Source organism: Tamandua tetradactyla, chromosome 4 (genome assembly GCF_023851605.1).
Source record: "Tamandua tetradactyla isolate mTamTet1 chromosome 4, mTamTet1.pri, whole genome shotgun sequence".
In the NCBI taxonomy this organism is placed as follows: Eukaryota; Metazoa; Chordata; class Mammalia; order Pilosa; family Myrmecophagidae; genus Tamandua; species Tamandua tetradactyla.
The window spans coordinates 106,798,103-106,818,615 of record NC_135330.1 but is presented as its reverse complement, the minus strand read 5'-3'; the positions used below and the strand labels follow the sequence as shown (position 1 = coordinate 106,818,615).

Sequence of the window (20,513 nt, the reverse complement as noted above, 5' to 3'; positions counted from 1 at the left end):
GTATGTTTGTGTCTATGTGTATAAAATCTAAGGTTCATATTTCTTGGCTGTATGTATTCTGTTAAAGAATAAATATAAGTACATGTGTTTCCTGAAGCCAGAATAAGTTTGCACACGTAAATGAATTGTTCATTGTTCCATTTGGTAAAATACCTGTTCTGGTTCCCTTCCCTGGAAGGAGGAGTCTGGGATGCTTGGAAAGGAGTGTGTTGGAGGAAGGGACTGGAGAGCAGATGGGCTGGCTGGGTTTGATTTGCCCTTTTTTTCTTCCAGCCTGGAGAGAAGGTTACTCTTCTCCCAGAGTTACTTGCTTGCTAATGTTCAGTCCTATTAGATTGCTGCCCTCCTGCCTTTTTCCTTCTGGAGGCTGGGGAGGTTAGTTTACAGCCTTATGCGCTTTGTGTCAGTAGCATTTGCAGACTTGTGAGCCCCCTGGAGCCCAGACCATGGAAGGAGCTATTTCAGAGTGGATGATACTGCTTTCCTGTAGCTTCATCCGCAGAAGCACCGGAAGGTACTTTGCACTATTGCTTTATAGACAGACTTACTTATACAGGTTTCATAATATTTGCTAGTTTTACCATTTTGTCTATGCCTACCCCAACTTTTTTTTTTGGACTCTGTTGAAAATGATTTCTTACAAAGTTAAAAATTGATGTCAGTGTCTTGGTTCTCCACCCCCCACAGGGATTTGAAGCTATTTGGAATGCATTTTCTGTCTTTTGAGAAAATCACATAGAATCTTGGGCCTGTATAAGAAGATCTTCTTAATTGGGGATTTCAAATCTGTTTTCCAATAAATGATTTTTGCATTGGGATTAAGATGAAGTAACCAAGCTGTCTTTCCAAGACATTTAATTCTCTTCATTTTCTTTTTAACCTGTAGGAGGACATCTCCACTTTGCCACACCAATGGACCCCTTATTTCTCATTCTCTACTATCTCAGAAAGGCTGATAAAGAGGTAAGCTTCCCATTGTGGGCAATAACAATGAGGAAATAAAATTAACTCTTCCTCGCTTTGTCTTCCTTCCCTCCTTTCAATTATTCAGATGTCGATTCCCTACGCTTCAGATGCATTTCTATTGTCAGAAAAGTATGTGTGTCTTGTGTGCTGGTGCAGAGCAGGGCATTGAGGCTGGGAGCAGCTGAGCTGGGTCCGGTTGACACCAGCTAGACGTCACCTCTGACCTCTGACACCCACCCCAACGACCATGCTCTCGCCTTCCTGGGCTGTCAACAGTTAAAACTGTCCTCACCCTTCCCTCGGCAATCGTTGGCTGTTTCCCTTCCCCTGGCCTAGTGGGCTCTGGTGTAAACCACATTGGTCAGGCTCTGGTAAAGCAGCTTCCTTTGAGGGCATGCTGTTGTTCAGGACAACCTCTGGGCACATTTCAAAATGGTTCTGCTCCCCCCGAGCAGGGGGTGGAGTTTTTCTCAGATCTTTTCCATGTAAACCCTGTGGGGTTCCTGGAGGTAAAACTTGGGGGCACTCCCTCTGAGGCTGGGGCCCCCTGGTCAGTGTTCTGACAGGTCATTGGTTCCAGCAGCTTCTGTCTCCAAAAACTCTCATTCTCTGTACTTACCCGTCTTTCCCATTTTCAAAGCATACTTAGCCCTGTGACTTCAGTTCTGACGGATCTAAGAAGAGTTGTTGATTTTCAACTTGTTCAGCTTTTTTTCTTGTTAGGAGAATGGGAGTGGCAACTTCCAAATTCTTTACCGAAATTCCCAGTAGTGCATTTGCTTATTCATAATTGGGATTTTCATGGTAAGAATAAAATTCTAGCATGTACCATTACTTTTTTTTTTTGAGAAATGTGTAAGAACTTATTTTAAAAACCTTTAAATTAGCCACAATTAGAGTGGAATCTTCTTTAACTTGATATTTTCTTCTGTATTTGAAAAGTATTTCATCTTTCTTAAAATTTCCTTGGCGTTTTCAAAGTCTTCTTGTTCAAAGCTCTGTTTACACTGTCAGTATAGTCTTTCTGTTAGCGCTGACAATGGATTCAACTTCTTTTGTGGCTGCTTTACTTTTTGAGCTTCTGTGAGTTTTTTATTGATTTCCAAATTATTTCCATGAGGATCTTGTTCATTGCATCATCTGTCCCTTTGTGAATGCGTTCCACGAGGTTTTAGCTTGCAAGGTATAGTCCCTGCTCAGGGGAGCCAGAAGAGTCTTACAGGCACCATTCACCAGGGTTGGCTGCTTCTCTGAGAAGTTCTTTCAGTCTGAGACCTTTGGCTGAAAAAGTCTGGATGGACGAGATGCTGGTCCCCAGCCTGGAGCTTGGCAGTGTCCGCCTGAAGGAACGCGCAGTTCGTGAGGCTGAAGTAGTCACGAGAGGGTTGTGGGGCCTGCGGCCGCGGTGCTGCTGGGAGAAGAATGCACCCTGCCATGTGGCCCTGGGGCCGCCACAGTTCAACATTGAGGGGCGGGGCTTGGTGCCTGTGATGCAGCGTTGGCGCTTAGCCGTCCCTTCCTGGGCACCCCTGCCGGCCATAACCCCACACCCAGAGCAGGGTGCCGACCCTCTCACCCCACTTTTGTCCTATGTCACTGTGGTTGCCCGTGCTGGGGAAAAACGTGTCATTACTGTATTAGGGTTCTCTAGAGAAACAGAATCAACAGGGAACACTCACAAATATGAAATTTATAAAAAGTGTCTCACGTGACCATGGGAACAGAGTCCAAAGTCCGCAGGACAGGCTGTGAAGCCGACGATTCCGATGGAGGGTCTGGACGAACTCCACAGGAGAGGCTCGCTGGCTGAAGCAGGAAGAGAGCCTGTCTTTTCTGAATCCTCCTTAAAAGGCTTCCAGTGATTAGATTAAGCATCACTCATTGCAGAAGACACTCCCCTTGGCTGACTACAAATGGAATCAGCTGTGGATGCAGCTGATGTGTTCATGATTTAATTCTATGAAATGTCCTCATCACAACAGACAGGTCAGTACTTGGCCAACCAGACAAACAGGTACCACCACCTGGCCAAGTTGACACATGAATCTGACCATGACAATTACTTTTTAAAAAGTTTTATCTGGTATATATAACACATCTATTGTGCATTTTAGTCATTTCAACTGTACAATTCAGTGTTATTAATTATATTTAAAATGCCATACTACCATCACCACTAACCATTACCAAAACTTTTATATCACCCCCAAATAAAAACTCTTTAAGAAATCACCCTTTAAGAAATAATTCCCCACTCTATCCACTACTCCTTCACCTCCAGCTCTTCGTAACCTCTAATCCGCTTTCTGTCTCTGTGTATTTGCTTATTCTAAATTTTTCATATAAGTGGAATCATACAACATTTGTTCTTTTGTGTCTGGTTTATTTCACTCAACCTGAGGTCTTTGAGGTTCATCCACGTTGTAGCATATACCAGAACTTCTTTCCTTTTCTAGAGCAGAATAGTCCATCTCCGTTATCCATTCATCTATTGATAAATACTTTCATTGCTTCCACCTTTTGGCTGTTTTGAGAGTAACGCTGCCATGAACACTGTTGTGTACTCAGCTGTTCAAATCTCTGTTTTCAGTTCTTTTGGATATACATCTAGAAGTGGAATTGCCATGTGGGGATGAGGTAGTATCTCACTGTGGTTTGGATTTGTATTTCCCTAATGACCCATGATATTGATCATCTTTTCATGTGCTTGTTGGCCTCTAGTATATTTTCTTTGGAGAAATATCTGTTCTAGTCCTTTGCCCATTTTTTTTCATTGAGTTATTTGTCTTTTTGTTGTTGAGTTATAGGAGTTCTGTAAGTATTCTGAATATTAAATCGTTATCAGATATGTGGTTTGCAACTATTTTCTCTCATTCTCTAGGTTGTGTTTTCACTTTCTTTATAATGTCTTTGATGCCCTGCTATTTACTTTTAAACAACTTTTTACTGTCAAATATCTTATATTGTCTTCAGGTTTGGCTTTTATGGTTGTTGTTTTGGCCATTAGAGAGATAATGTATGGAAAATGCTTAACACAGTGCCAGTACATGTAGTGTTCTATAAATTTTTTCTGTTATAGAGAATATTCTAATAAACATCTCTACAAGTGTAGTTTTTATATGATAATTTTATTTTAATAATAATAATGCAGGTTCACTGTAAGAAAATCAAACAATACAAAACAAAACATTATCCAATGCTAATCCAGTGCTACCACAAACATGTTGTTCTAATTTGCTAGCTGCTGGAATGCAATGCACCAGAGACGGATTGACTTTTAATAAAAGGGGATTTATTTCATTAGTTCTTCAGAGGAAAGGCAACTAACTTTCATCTGAGGTTCTTTCTTACCTGGGAAGGCTCAGGGTGATCTCTGCTGGCCTTCTCTCCAGGCCTCTGGGTTCCAGCAACTTTCCCCCGGGGTGATTCCTTTCTGCATCTCCAAAGGCCCGGGCTGAGCTGTGAGTGCTGAGATGAGGTATGCCAAGCTGCTTGGGCTGTGCTACGTTGAGTCTCTCATTTAAGCCCCAGCCAATTAACTCAAACATCATTCATTGCAGCAGGCACACCTCCCAGCCAACTGCAGATGTAAATCAGCAACAGATGAGGTTCACGTACCGTTGGCTCATGTCCGCAGCAACAGAACTAGGTGCCTTCACCTGGCCAAGGTGACAACCGAATCTAACTACCACACGTGTGTATAAATAAAAGGATTGCAGTATGACATAAATAGTATGTTATAAATGCTATTATGTTATTTCAAAGAACATTTGTTCAGGGAGGAAGTTGGAAATCTGGCTTATAAACATGATGGTTTCTAGGGATAAATGAACAGAGATAAAGCTACTAGCCAGCCTTAGTACATGTGTTATGTATATTTAAAGCCCCCTCCCTTTTAATCAGGAGTGTTTCTCTATTTCCCATCAGAACTGTGCCGCTAATGGCTGAGACCCCACCCCAGTCTCCCGGGGGTGCTCTGGGGCACCCCAGTGTACAACGAAGCAGAGGTACTGCTCAGGTTGTTAGTTTACTTGCCCTTTAGGCCCTCTTACTTTCTCTTTCTCTTCTAAAGTACTAGAAATAACTTGTAAAATAGCATGTGAAGCACTTAGTTATTTTCTTCCCTATATATTAGAAGTGATCTTTTCTTATTTAGTTAAAAAAAAAAATTGGTAAGCACTTTTGAAATGTCAGCCTTTTCTTTTTTAATCATGATTTATTTTTGTATCAGTAAAAATATCTCTTCTTTGAGCCATCCCAAGTATCATCAACATTATATTCAAAGCACTAGCAAGTTGTCTTATTGAGCATTTACTTTTTGTGTATATGTGGAAAAGAAAACAGGAATAAAAAATTACTTAATTGTGAAATTATTTTATATCAAACTGTGGTATCCTATTATATATAAATAGAGTGTTACTTTAGTGTAGTTAAATATTTGAAATATTGTTTGATCATGAAAGAAAATAGGTTAAGATAGAAATCTAAAGACAGTAAGCCTTGGGAAATCTGTAAATTCTTAATATTTGACAGGAAAAGAACATTTGAATTGAAGCATTTCCTAGCACTTGTTAGCCTAACAGAGAGTATGACATGTGCTACCAAACAAGTCAGATTTCACACTTAAAACCAAAGAAATCTGCTTTCCCAGAAAGAAGACTGATCAGACATAGATTTTCTCTTTTTAGAAGTAGATGTCACTAGAACAGGAAGGTAGAGTGAGCTGGAAGTGGGGTGTGAGCTAAGCTATGCATCCTTTCCAAAGCCTGGCATCCCTAATCGGGGGACTCATATCCTAATTTAGACAAACTTCACTTCTCTGTGCTGCTAATAAAGTTAAAGGAAATCAAGCCTAATTGAGAAGATTAATGTTCTGAATTCTAATATTCTGCACTTCGGGCCCCTTTGCCTAAAAGGCAATATGAACTAATCTGAGCCTGAGCTGAGCGTGTCCACACCTTCTTTGTACTTATCCATCTGGCAAGCTTTTCTTTCTCTTCTTATTTTTCCTTTTATTAGAGACGCTGCGGGTTTACAGACCAATCATGCATAAAATAACAGGATGCCCATGCACTACCCCACCACCAGCACCTGGCAGTGCTATGAAACATTCGTTACAATTAATGATAGTACCTTTTAAAGTAATACTACTTTTTTTTAAACAGTAGTGTCGTTGTTACAAATGATGAAAAGATGTCAATATAGTATTAACTATTGTCCCATAATTTACATTAGGTGTTTTTTTTCCCATATACCAAACCACCCTATTATTGACACCTTTTCTTGGTGTCATACATTTGTTAAAATTCATGAAAGAACATTCTTTTATTTATACTAAAACTATAGTTTAACATCTACAATAGAATTCACTCTTATGCAGTATCATGCTCTATCTTTTAATTTTTATTCTAGTAATATATAAAATCTAAAGTTTCCCCCTTTAACCACATTCACCTATATAATTCAGTGCTGTTAACTGCACTCATTGTACCACCATCACCAGCATCTATTTCCAAACCTTTACAATCAACCTAAATAGAAATTCTGTACTAATCAAACTCTCTGTTCTATAACCCCAGTCTTTCCTCTGGAAACCTGTGTTCTAGATTCTAACTCTTTGACTTTCCTTATCATAATTAGTAAATATTAGTGAGATCATGGAATATTTGTCCTTTTGGGTCTGGGTTATTTCATTCAGCATAATGTCCTCAAGACTCATCCATGTTATTGCATGTATCAGGACTTCATTCCTTTTTATGGCTGAGTAATATTCCATTGAATGTATATACCACATTTTGTTTATTCATGCATTTGTTGATGGATACTTGGGTTGTTTCCATCTTTTAGAAATTGTGAATAGTGTGCTGTGAATATCGGGGTGAAAATGTCTGTTCGAGTTCCTGCTTTCAGTTCTTCTGGGTATATACCTAGTAGAGGGATTGCTAATCTATATGATAATTCTATACTTAGCTTCCTGAGGAACCGCCAAAATGTCTTCACAATAGCTGCACATTTTATATTTCCACCATTAGTGATTAAGTATTCCTATTTCTCTGCATCCTCTCCCAAAACTTGTAGTTTTCTGGGGTTTTTTTTTTATAGTAGCCTTTCTAGTGGGTGTAAAATGTTACCTCATTGTGGTTTTGATTTGGCATTTCCCTAAAAGCCAATGAGTTGAGCACCTTTTCAAGTGCCTTTTTGCCATTTTTATTTCCTCTTTGAAGAAATGTCTATCAAGTCTTTTGTCCATTTTTTAATTGAGTTATTTGTCTTTTTATTGTTGAATTGTAGAATTTATATATATATTCTGGTTATTAAGCCCCTATCGGATATGTGGTTTCCAGATCTTTTCTCCTGTTGAGTAGGCTGCCTTTCCACTGTCCTGACAAAGTCTTTTGATGTGCAAAAGTTTTTAAACTCTCCATTAGGGTATCCTGATCCAGGGAGCCAGATAGGGTCAATCCAGAAAGATGGATCACTCCAGAAGCGTCAGTTTTGTGTTTTGGTGGTCCAGCCAACAGAAAGTAGATTGAATTAGTACAATACTTTCCAGACGTGCTTTTTTTCTGTCTCTCTTTTTTTTTTTAACCCTCTCAGGGCATTTATGCATGCAGCACATCTTAGAGGTGTGTGTTCCATCCTGGGTCTCTGTGCTTGAAAACACATGGGGTGCCATCCCTGTTGTCCAGGTGGGTGGTGGAAGGATCCAGGCCACAGCCTTGAAGCATCTCCCCAAGCTGCAAGGGACCAAGTGAAGGAGAGAGAGTGCAAGGAAATTTCCTACTTGGTATTTTCCTTTTTCCACAATTCAGCATTTGTGGGACCCTTCTCCAGTCTCTACATCTTCAGAGTTCTAAGTGAGTGGGATTTGTCCTTTTATTCTCAGAATCTTTGAGGAGGTTTTTTCCAAGGGATGTCTTATGTCGTCACCCTGACTAGCTTTTTCTTTCTTATAGTTTAAATTTGAAAGCGTTGTCAGACAGCTTTGACAGGAGCAGATTCACTTTTGGAGCTTTTGTTGTGGGTGTTTTCTTCCTTCAGTCCTGGAGGGAGGATGGAGAGGAGAGATGTGTCTGCTGGACCTGTCTGGGCTTCCTCTTGTGTGATGGTCAGGACTCTGGCTGTGTGGACTGCTGCTAGTCCATCTTCAAGTTGAATGGGTTGGACTGGTCCTGGGTACTCTCTGCCACTTTTGCAAGTGCCAGTAGCTTCCAGTGCTGACCAGGATTTTGTCCCCCTGTTCACCTGGGACTGCGCCCTGGAAGTAGATGGCTTGCTGACTGGAACCTACCCTGTAAGTACCTTCCTTACTGGAGCTAAGGTCAGTTCGGGGCCTTCGCCTTTTAGTTTAGGATTTGTTGTATGAAACGTTGGCCCTCGCCTGTGATTAGGGACACAGCCGTACAATAACATATATTTTACTCATCTTTTGATGTGTGAGTTTGCTGACTGTAACACTTGCATTCTGACTGACTAAAGTATTTTTTCCCCCCAGGGAAAGTTTCAGCCTCTAGATCAAGTAGTGGTGGATGACATATTTCCAAACTGTGTCTTATTGCTACAGTTTCCTGGACTGGAGAAGTTACTTCGCCATGTGACAGAGGAAAAAGGTATGGTACATGAGCCTTTGAGAATCAGACTTGGGCCGACAGACTGCTGAAGGGCTTGCTGTTTGTGATGCCTCTTCTGTGTGGGCCATTCAGAGGATTTGCTGCCACCTGTCACTGCCATTCCTCTGTCATACTGAATTGTTCAGTCTTTGAAACTCTGAACTAGTTCAGCTCTTCTTTGAACTCGATTTGTAACCTTAGGCAAGTCACTTAACTGCTTAGGCAAGTCTCTTAACTGCTTCTTGGTTTGAGAAGCATTTATTGAGAGCTACAAAGAAACATTTGTTGAGCATTAGTTCTAGATTCTGGGCACACTTATGAATAAGAGACATTGCCCTTTCCCTCAAATTGCTTTAAGTCTTGCGGGGTTGGTGGCACAGAGGGCAGTGGCAGAGCAGTGTCAGAAACGAGTCCTGGGTCTCTGGGACAGCTCCATAACCTGGCCTGGACTGGGCAGGGGGTCGAGGATGGGTGTTGTGTTGCTTTCCTGGGGGAAAGGCCCTCTCAGTGGAATCCAGGGAATAGGGACAGAGTAGCAGCAAATAGAGGTGTGGATGAGTGGAAGCCCCAAGGTGTTCAGTATCGCTGTTATATAGGATGCCGGGGAGGCTTTGGATTGGTGAGGAATAGGGTGAGAGCGCAGCGTGAGGACCTAGGTCATGGCGGGCCTTTGATGCGTTTGGACTTGACTTAATGACAGTTGCATGAGGGTGAAGTCTCAAGCAGGGCAGTGCTGTAGTTGGAGAATGTGTTGGATAAACTGAGATCAGATTCCTGGAGGCTGCTGCTGTGGTCTAGGAGGAAATGTTGGCAGCCTGAGCCGAGGAGACGGAGGCACACAGAGAGAGCAGTTTGCAGTGGGGTCAGCCACATGGTAGGTGGCTGCAAGGAAGGAATCAAGGATGGCTTGCAGGTGTGTGCCTTGATCGGCAGCTGTGCAATGCTGGTGTCCTGGGGGTGATGGAGAGGTGGGTTCCAGGTCTATAGTTCATTTGAATTTTGAGAGGAGAAAGTGAAGCCATGTATGTGATAGGCTATAAGCACTGTATGAGCCTCGTATCAGCGTTTCAGAAACACGATTGCAGTGGTCTCCAGGCGCATGGAACCAGAATGTGGGGACCAGCATGTCAGGCTGATGAGCTGTGGCTGCTCAGGCTGGTTTGGCTAACTGACAGTTCTCCTGGGAACAAGGAAGTGGTGATTCTAAGACTTGTACACTTACAGGGAAAGTCATTTCACACTTCAGGTCTGAGGGTCTACTGAACACATGCTTTGCCAGTCTTGGAGCTCTGTTTTCCATCTGGGGGGCTGTATAGGGCCAAGGTTTTATCAAAGCAGTCCCTTTAAAGATTTCCCTCAGTTTGGAAGGAGACAGTAGTCTTTCTTTTGGGTGACAAAAGAAGTAGCACATAATTTTTGAAAGCTAAAGTAATGAAGGATAATTGAAAGTCATTTTAATTTTTGCCAAGTTAACCCAAGTTGAAAATGCATTTATAATTCTTCCCTTAGCCGTGTAAGAATAGTAATTTTAAATCAAACCCCAGAAACCCAGATTTAGAAGCTGCATTAACTCATCAGCGCTTATTAGCTTACAGTCTGTTTCAAAACAAGAGCTTCCCTTTCTCACATTCCTTCCTTTCTGCACAACAAACCTCTGACCATTCATTCTTTGAATCATTATAGGAACTTCTTTTCTTCATCTCTTTCACTTCTCCAACATTGCCTAACTTTTAGAAGTTCTGTAATATTGGAAATGCATACCCTCTATTTATTCTGTTTGATGGACCCTAAAATCCAGTTTTAGACTTCAGAGTTATATATTCTCCTTATTTAACCTTCATCCAAAGAGACATCCATTTCAGCAAGCTGCCCTGGTACTTGGGAACTTTCGTAAGTAAAATGTTTCATGTATTTATGTTGTGAAGGAAATAATGTGAAATGCGTATGTGTATTTTGATGAGCAGGACTCATGTAGACTGCTGCTGGTCCACCCTCACCAGTGACCGAGGAGCTGCGAAGGGGCCCCGAGAGTGCCAGAGAGGAGGAAAACGGGGGTGGATTATAGAAGTATCTTGCAAAATGTCTTTCAGAAGCTTTAAAAGTAGAGCAAGAGAGAAAGATAAATAGCAGAGTCAAGATTACTCTTGACTCTCTTAGGAGAGACGAGCTTTCTTGGAGATTTGTATCAGGCAATAAGCAGAACTTCAAAAATTAATTCAACAGCATGCATTTATTGAGTATTTATTTATTGAGCTGAATGCTCTTGGAATTCTCCTTACACAAGGTGGGAAGTGGTCTCCTAGGAAACTGAGTCTTGTGCCATCTCCCTTAGTTCTAGAGTTGCCTAGGAGCCCAGGTGGTCCCAACTCTGGCTTGGCAGACAGAATGCCATTTGCAGACGTCTCCCCTTTTTGTTATTCCAGGACACGTTCTGAGGACATGGGTGCAGGAGTCCTGCCTCCACTCTTTCCTCCTTCAGTATTGCCCGGTTGCCCATGACACTGACAGCCACAAGGCTGGGATGGGTAGGGAACACACAGGATCTGAGGCCTAGGACATTTAGTGGTAAACAGGTCACCAGGTGGTACTCATGCAATGTAGCAAACTGCAGGAAACTCCTGAACAAGTAGTCTCCACTTCCTACCCCAAGGGGTCACTCTGCAGAACTCTAGAGCAAGTCACAGACAACTCCTTTGCATCTGGCCTAAGATTTGCAGAAGTCATAAAGAAAACTCCTGCATGGAGGAGGGAGGCTCAGAGTGGAAGTGCTGCCTCTGCCAGTTGCACGGGAAGCAAGAAACCCCATGAATGATAAGTGTGATGTGGCAGCTGTGGTTTAATGACATAGTAAAAAGAGGTGGATTGCGAGGAGTGGAAATATAATTTGTAAGAGGTAATTTGCCTGTAAAGGCCAAGGTGAACCTGCCATAATTTAAATGCCCTTGAAGTAGCCATGATTATATTGATAATATATTCAAAGATATGTGAGTATATATGTTTTTCCATTTACTCTACTAGTACTACCAGCAAGATTTTTTATTTATTTATTTACTTACTTATTTAATTGAATTATGCAGTAAGCTTCCTAGGCCACTGAATTTAATTTCTATTTTCTTGCTTTGGATTTCCATTATAATTTTAGAAAAGAAGCCTTTCATGAGAGAATTTCAGATTATTCAGAAACCTCAACGTTGCTTGGCATGGCAGTTTGCTGAGTCTTAAAAATTACCTTTCCTATCATTTGTTTGTACATTTGATGGTTTTCTTAAATTCCTGCCTCATTAGTGGTTGGGTGAGCCCTGAGGTACCCACATTCTGAGAACTTTTTTTACATCTCAAGTCATCTTTCAGTTTTATAAATTGAGTTTATCAAGAATATAATCTATTTTGAAATATTTTAAAGTTAATTAACTTGCATATGATATATGTTTATGAGTTTATTTTTTGTTTAATTCACCGTGGTCTTTTTTTTTTTTTTTTCCCTTTGACTTCGTCCAGAAATAGATGGCAAGAAATATTACAAATACAGCAAAGAGAAGACATTAAAGTGGTTGGAAAAAAAGGTATAGTAGCTCTCTAATTCTGTGTGATAAAAGAAGAAATTTAATGCTCCTTTAAAACAATCTTCAGTGAAGGTAGTTAAATCTGAATCTAAAGTCCATCTTATATATACAACTGTAAAAGGAAAGCTGCGTAGAAATGTCCAAGTGTGAGAAGAAGTCTTTCATTTTTTGCTCTCCCTAACTCATGTATCTCTGGAGTTAGCTGGATGTTTTCCTTTGACTTGCAGCCCCCTTTCTCTCTGATCCCACCAGGGAATGAAGGAATTCTTTGCTATGTGTTGGTATAGATACTAGCCTTCCAAGCATTTGCTGCTCTCCATCCTGCAGACATGTTGGGAGTTGGCGATGCCCACGGGCAGCCAGGCAGGAGACTGTGGGTAGTGACTGTCCACGCTCAGGGCATGTGGGTCCTGCTCTCAGTGTCTGGACTCCAAAGAGAGCACGTGTTCCAGGCAAACCGTGACAGTCTTAGTAACTCTGAAAATTATGACTTAATCTAAAGTCTAGGACAGTGCTTTCGCATTGATTTAGAAGGTCACATCCAGCATCTCCCATGGATGGGCTGGGACAGGATAGGCTAGGAGGTATCCCAGTACATCACAGGTTAAGTATTAAATATGGTCCGATGAAACATATATATATGTTTGAGCATTGAATTGCCGTATATTTCTTACTGTGGGTTGTAATAAAAAATATCTTTGAAAGCTGCTAATCTAAGGATTGCACCCATGGCATCGCATTAACTAGCCATATCTATCAGTGACAAAGCTTCTCAGTAGTTCAATGGATAGCGACAGGGATGGGATTGTTTCCTGAGATCCTCTTCTATCTGAAAAATATATTTATTTATCATTCACATTTACCAGGCACACTAGGAGCCCGAAAACATGGAAATAGAGCCTGTGAAAGTGCGTAGGCTCCTAATTTACCAAATAGAGAGGATATGTAAAGGATGCCACCTTGTTTCAGATTTCATTTCCTGTAGAATGGTAGTGTTCAGCTTGGAGGAAGAACAAGCCTAAATGCTGAGCTGAATCTTGAGTCTTGAATCTTAGTGTTTACCCTTAGCAAATGATAATGACGTGAATAGCAAACCGAGGCTTATGTTTATTGATTTTTTGTTTCCTTTCTTAATTTCCTAGGAAGAAAGAAACTTATTTTTTCCGTTTAGAAAATTATGACATATAAATAATAGCAAACACATATAATGTTGCTCTGTGCCTGGTTCTCTTCTAAGTGCTTTACATACATTACCTCATTTAATCCTCCCAACAATTCTACAAGTTGAGTGCTTGTTTTTAATCCCCACTTCACAGATGGGGAGAAAGAGAAGTTAAGTAACTAGTCTGTGGTCACAGAGCAAACCCTGGCAGCTTGGCTCCCGAGCTGGGGCTCTCACTCACCACACCCCTCATCTAAGCCCATGTGTCACCGTCAGCCAGAAATACTGTTGCTGCTCCTCGCCTTTTCTCCAAGTCTGCAGCCAACTATCATCTTCTGGTAACTGGCAAAGGTATTTCCAGGTCCTGAAATGCTTCTTAAATGGATTGAGGACCATCTACAAAGCCTTGAATTGCTAAACTGAGGGTAGAAATGCCCTGATTTTTCCCTTTTGGACATTTTGTAGGTGATTCAGACTACAGCAGCATTGAAAGCTGATAACGTCATTGTGGGAGCCCGGGTCCAGTCAGCTGCCTTTTTACCTGGTGGCCAGGTGTCCAGAGATAAGGAAGGTAAGGAGACTGTGTCATCGGAGATGATTTTTATCTGGGCCAAGTATCTTGTGTAAACCCTATCTTAGGATTTAAAAACCTTAGCATCCCAGAAGCTGCGTATTCTTGTGTATTCTCATAGGTATTGTGATGGGGATTCATTTCAGAATCAAGCCGTATTTCTACCCTAGATCTCTTCTGTCATTAACTTATACTTAAGCCATTTATTCGGCGAATATTTATTTTATGCTAATAGTAATAACAAACTCTACTCATTTAGGGTGTTTTATCCACCAGGCCCTTTGATAAGTTGCCAGCTTATATACTTTATCTCATTTGACCCTCCAAGTAAATCTGTGAATTAGGTCTCATTTTACAATTGTAAGTCTTGAGGCGGTATCCAAAATCATGCAGCTGTAAGTGATTAAGCTGAGCTGCCTGTGGAGCTTGTCTGACTGTCCTCCCTCCTAAGCTTTCTGCTCTACTGTTCCTGCAGCACAGGGTTTCCAATAGGCTGAGTGTTTGCATCTTGCTCTCAAGAACTTATGTCCTAAGGGAGGTTTCAATATTTTGATTTTAGATGAAAATTGAATCATTTACTTCATCTAGCAGATTTTTTTTTGTTAAGTTATTAAGCTACATTCTTTTGCTTTTTCAGTGTAGCGTCCTCTTATTTTCATATATACAGTTGAATAAAGCAGCTCTGTAATGCAATTAACATTCTCGAATGGTGGGACAGAAATTATCGTGACTTAATTTCCAGTCAGTGTTCCCTCTTCTAGGTATGCAACTCTGAAACAATTGACTTTCATCATTAAAAAAAAATACATGAATAAAACTAGTTTGTGAATGATAGTAATTCAGCAGTCTTTAACTTGCAGAACTCTGCCCCACAACACCCTGCTCATACAAATAGCTGACTACTTGCATTTCAGAGCGGTGGATGGAACCCTCACCACACTAAATATACCAGCTGTCGATGTCTCTAATTTAATTTAACAGAAGTAGAGATACATGGATGGGGTGTATGGGTGGGTGGGATGGATGCATGCAATCAATAAAACCATGCGTTTGTTTTTGTTTTTTTAGTAGGAAAAGAGGTTTTAGAGGTTATTTCAATAGATCCTGTCATTTTAGAAGTGAAAAACTGGCTCTCAGAGAGCTAGATGACCTAGCCCAGGCTTAGATATAGACTTAGCCAGGGCTTTACCCAAATGCTAAACATAAGGGTCAAGACTTGCTGTTATTGCCCTTGAGTGCCCTAGACATAAAATAAGCTTTCCACACTTTACACAACTTCCATCTTTAGATCTCTAGTTTGGGATGGTTCCAGAGGAATCAAATGAGTGATGTATTGGCCTTCTTAAAATAGTTTTCTTTTCCTGTTCATGAGTCACTGGATAATTACTAACCCAGAACCAAGAACAAATTTAAGAAGGTCCAGTGGTAACTTTCAATTCTACCATTGACAGTGAAAATCTCTTATTGAAGACTTTTTGAGTCCAGGTAGTTATCGGATGACAGTCATTTTCCAGCTAATTGTTGGAAATTAGCCAAATTGTTACCTTAGCTTGAAGGCAGAAGAGGAAAGAAAAAAAGGAGCTAATAAAAAGAAAAAAGGGAGCCTTGAAAAAAAGCAGACATGGTATTTTGCTTTGTTACTGCTGATTTTTGAACTGTGTTCGTATTCAAAGTCATCAATTAGGAAGCAATTCAGCTTCTTGTTTTTACCATCATTTAGTGGGCATCTGTTGTGTTGCACTTGCATCTTCTTATCATATACAATTCTGACAAATGGATAACTGTCTCCATTTTACAAGTGAAGAAATTGAGGCTAAGAGTTTAGGTGAGCTTCCCAAGGTCAGCTGGAGCCAGAATTTGAACTCATGTCACCTGACTGTAAAATCACCATAATTATTTCCAGTTTTTCTTTCTTTCATTCTCCATTATGTTTTCTTTCAGAGGATTATATTCGTTATGCCCATGGTCTGATATCTGAATACATTTCTAAAGAATTAAGCGATGACTTATCTAAATACTTAAAGTAAGTATTGGCCGTGTTGTATCCTGGTTAAGAAGTACCTTTGTGCTTCTTGGTTTCCCCAAAATAGGGTTTCTTTATGGCTTATCATATCACGGTTCCTGAACTAGCAATTATTCTTGAGTTATGCCATAAGCTCTGTGATTTGGAGGTGATTTCTAATGGCCTTCATTTGATTGGAATGTACTGATTTGCTGGGTCCTGACTGCAGGGGGCATTGAGTATTCGGAATGAAGTTATGAGTAGTGTGATTTTAGAGGATAAGCTGAGTTAAAATTTTATCCCCAGATTAGACTTAATTAATTTGGTTCTGTGTGATCATTTTGTATAGAAAGAAAGGTGGGAAAGAGTTGATGACATGTAAACTAATTTTGAAAATTTAGATTTAAAGGTTTTGTCCATTTCACCATCATTGCTAGATATTCACTAAGTTCCTTTATTAAGCCAAGGACTTGGAACCAGAAGGCGTTTGAAATATTATCTGTGTCCTTGAGGGGATGAAGAAGGGTTTTAAGAGTGATTTGAGTTGTGTTCCTTCCTTTATAATAAAGAACTTTAATATAGTATAAAGGCTTTACCTTAGATTGAAAGAATGTGTTTATTTTCTAGAGTTTAGTGACTATTAAGATTTTATGTGTGCATTGATTTAATAGCTTTTCCTGATCCTTATAAATCCTCCTCCTCTGATTCATGAAGATAAAATAAGTTTTTAATAGACATATAGATGCTGATTTTAGCAAATTCCACTGGCCCTATTTAAAAAAAAAAGTAGTGGAAACTGGTTTCTATAATAGTTAAAGTGTGTTGAAAGTCTGCTTTAAGTTGGTAATCATATCCATCTGTTGAGTATTTCCCCGGATCTCTTGGCTGCTTGTCTTGTTAGGGACCTTAGTTCTTTGTACTTCATTATTTTTTTAGATTCTTTTTCAGTGGGATTTTTAAGTTTTGGTTAAAGATTTCGGGGAAAAGATATATAAGTCAATTAAACTTCTCTTTACTGAAGAAAAAAGAAAACAGGCAAAGTTCATATCACCAGGTAAAACAATTTTCACTTTTAAATACATGATCGCATTGTCATTTGTGAAGAAAATTACTCCAGTGCCAAAAGGCAGGTTTGTGGAGGCTGCCAAAGAAAAGCAGCTCCTTTATAACAAATAGGTAATAACTTTTTTTTTGATCAGATAATTCCAATACTAGGGATTAAGTAACAAAATGAAGATTCATTTAGAAAAATTTCATTCTTTTCACTGGGATGACTGTACAGTAAGTGTATGGAGGTAAAGCTGGAGAGTGAAAGTGGAACTTCCTAAATCTGATGTCAGTCTTTTTTTTTTTTTTTTCACTTTCTTAGGCTTCCAGAACCTTTCCCTTCATTGCCAAACCCTCCACCAAAGGTAAGACACTATGACAGGTATTTCTGGAGGACTTGGGAAAATGTACTTTTACCACATGAGATCAACTTTGCTCCGGTATAATTTAAACATACAAAATCCACCTTGTACATAGCAATACAGTATGGATTCAGGCCTGTACTGGGCTCTCCATCACTTTTTTTTTGGTAGATTTTGCTGGAATGCCAAATAAAATGCTATGAAAACCAACATAGAAAGAATTAGCTTTAGCAAGGCCCCAGTAAAATGCTGTAGTTGTATAATAAAACAGTTACATCTTCTTGAATTAGCCAGATCACTTTATTAATCAGCAGACATACCCAACCCGTAACTAAAACTCATTTTGCTTAATTGAATGGTCCCTGGCAAAAGGGTACACAGAACATGACTTTTTGGCAAGGATGACCACATCTTTTTTTTCTTCTATATTTGAAACGATCAAGAAATTTCTGGGTAATCTTTATCAGCTAGTGGACACAAACTCTTCCTCCTCCAGACATTCCCAAACCACCACCCGTAGCTTCTCTGCACGGTGGGCTGTGGTATGTGACCGTCTCACGAATCTGGAGCTCGGAGAAGCTGGTCGTAAACCACACCTGATCTCAGCCCATGGCAGGTCTCAGGCGAGTCGGCACGGCTCAGAGCCAGGAAACAAACACGCACCAGCGAGTCAGGGACGCCATTCTCCATGCACCAGCTGCAGCCAGGGAAGTGATGGTGCATGAGGATAGAAAAGGACATGGGCTAAAGGGCTTCCCCGTCCCCCTGTAGCTACGCATCATGGCCAACACGCTCAGCACGTTGTGGCGTCGCATCCTGTTTGGAGGTGGCAATGGCTCCAAAGCATTCGTTACTTTGACTTTTAGAAAAGATATAATTTACATGCATTACTGATAGTTTGGGCTGGTTTCAGCACATTGTCAAAGGAGGTGCATCTTTTATACTCCTGAAGACTAGTGCTGGGAAAAAGGGCCACTCTGGGACAGATGCCACCCTCCCATCCAGTGGGGCTGGCAGACCAAGAGACGTCATTGTTTTCTTGTGACAAAAAGAGTAGGAGTTTTGAAAGTGCTAGTTTCTCTCTAATTTCTGTCCTTCAAAAAGCCAGGCATTTTCTTTTCTCCCCAATATCTGTTTTCTGTACCAACTCAGATATCATTCATAAATTGATCGAACTCTTTCTGGATGATTTGAGCTTCTGATACCTCCTGGAGAAATGAGTTTCATAGGTTTATTCTTTTCTGTCTCAACTTTTTTGTCTTCTTGTTTTAATTTCCAAACTTTAAGTAGTTCATGATTTTATTGTTTATGATTTAGATCAGGTGTCAGCAAACTTCTTCTGTAAAGGCCAGATAGTAAGTATTTTAGGCTTTGTGGACCATATGGCCTCTGTCACAACTACTCAACTACGCTGTTGTAGCAAAAGCAACCACAGACCATTCATAGGCGAAGTAGCATGAGTGCATTCCAGGGAAATGTTCATTTGCTAAAGCAGGTGGCTGGTTGGACTTGGCCCCAGGGGCCACAGTTTGCTGTCTTAGTGTCCTAGGGTGACTGTAACAAAGTACCACAAGCTGGATGGTCACACAGAAATTTATTGTCTTACAGTTTTGGAGGCTAAAAGTCCAAAATTGAGATATCAAGAGAGGTCCTGAAGTCTGTGGGGAAGAATCCACTCCATGCTTCTCTCCTGGCTTCTGGTGATGCCTGGCAGTTGGTCCATGGCATCCCTTGGCTGGTGGAACATAAAGTCTCTGCCTGTATCCTCTCCCCTTGTTATAAGGACACCGTGGTATTGAATTCAAGGCCCACCCTACTCCCACGTGACCTCATTTTAACTTAACTAATTCCATCTTATTTCCCAACAAGCACACATTCTGAGGTAATAGGGGTTAGGACTTAAACATATCTTTTTGGGGAACACAGCTCAACCCATAATATTTGCCAAGCGCTGGTTTAGGTTTCTGCATCTTGTTATTCCTAAGCCAATGCCTCATCTCCTGGGTTCTTTTTGTTGCTTTTTCTGTCTTCTCCTCAGTCTGTCTTACTTGGGTGCATTGTACACATTACAGACTGTACTTGGTGATGTGCTGTGGTTTAAACAAAGATAGGATATGGTCTGCTATTTGTCCTGTCTAGATCCAGAATTTGATTGATTTTTATGCCAATTTGGTTGATTGTTTTCATGAAATACATTCCAGTGGCTCTTAGGTATCTTTTTTCTGTGCTGTAATTGGTAGTGCAAAGCCTGTCCTACTTAATATGTTCTGCAGTATTTCCCCCTATTATCATCCTAGGGAATATGTTAAATTCATTCGACTGTGTTGAAGCTCAGTTCTCCATACCCGTTGCCCTTCAACATTTTTAATTTGTCACTGTCTGTCCTGCTTTCATTCACTAACAGAGCTGAATGCAGTTGATAGTACATTTGTATATATTCTTGAGTTCCTTCTTACAGTGATTTTTAGGAATTAGGCAACTCCTAGCTTTAATCCCTGAGACAGTCTATTCTTGCTCTTCTCTTTCTAGAAATATTCCCATTTGGCCTTATCCTTTGTTACTCTCTTTCTGAGCCACTTTTCTATCTCTACTGAAACATCTCCCCAAATCCAAAGTGATTGGCTGTTTTAAGTAATAGATGTTCAAGTAAATGTAACAGATGTTTTCACCAACATATTCACAAAAACTGGTTGTATGTAGAGGTTGCCACGCTTTCTTTTTTATGAGTACCTGTAACATGGTGTCTTGTTTGGTACTAAGCCGTGGGACATGGGTAAAGTCAGTCTTGTCAGGAAACATTCTATATTTATAAGGAATTATGTTTCATCTTGGGTTCTCATCAGGAACATTTTTAAATTCTATGTATCAGTGAAAAGTGAATAAGGTCCACATGGTTATAATGAAATCTATATTAGAAACATTTTAACATGGGAAAGCAAAGCAGACATCCATACCACATCAAGCTTTCGGTGTTTCGAAAATATTAATAGCCTTCAGCATTATCAGCAGAGAGTTCTACTCTCTGGGTTGAATATTCTCTTCTAGTAATAAGGCACGTCACAGAAACACCTTTTGCTATCTTCACTTAAATAGAAGAATGTATTCTGAAGAGAGTTGCATGAATGCTTGCACATTGTGTTGGCAGGTAATTCATACCTGAAAAGCTAGTCTTTTTCTTTTTCCCAGTGTATTTTCTAGAGGCTGCTCTGTGGCCAAAAGATGGTTTTCCC

The 20,513-nt window shown here is 40.3% G+C and overlaps 1 protein-coding gene and 1 pseudogene across 2 annotated transcripts in view; one reads left to right on the top strand and one right to left on the bottom strand.

The window, feature by feature from the left end:
- RNASEH2B (ribonuclease H2 subunit B) overlaps positions 1–20,513 on the top strand; it is a 64,673-nt gene that overhangs the window by 32,033 nt on the left and 12,127 nt on the right. For both annotated transcript variants that reach the window (XM_077158172.1, XM_077158171.1), the window contains exons 4-9: positions 887–963; positions 8,462–8,576; positions 12,075–12,139; positions 13,767–13,872; positions 15,814–15,895; positions 17,244–17,286. In XM_077158172.1, the coding sequence (XP_077014287.1) occupies positions 887–963; positions 8,462–8,576; positions 12,075–12,139; positions 13,767–13,872; positions 15,814–15,895; positions 17,244–17,286 (488 nt within the window). The remainder of the gene's footprint in view (positions 1–886; positions 964–8,461; positions 8,577–12,074; positions 12,140–13,766; positions 13,873–15,813; positions 15,896–17,243; positions 17,287–20,513) is intronic.
- LOC143679411 (iron-sulfur cluster co-chaperone protein HscB pseudogene) lies at positions 1,860–3,450 on the bottom strand (annotated as a pseudogene).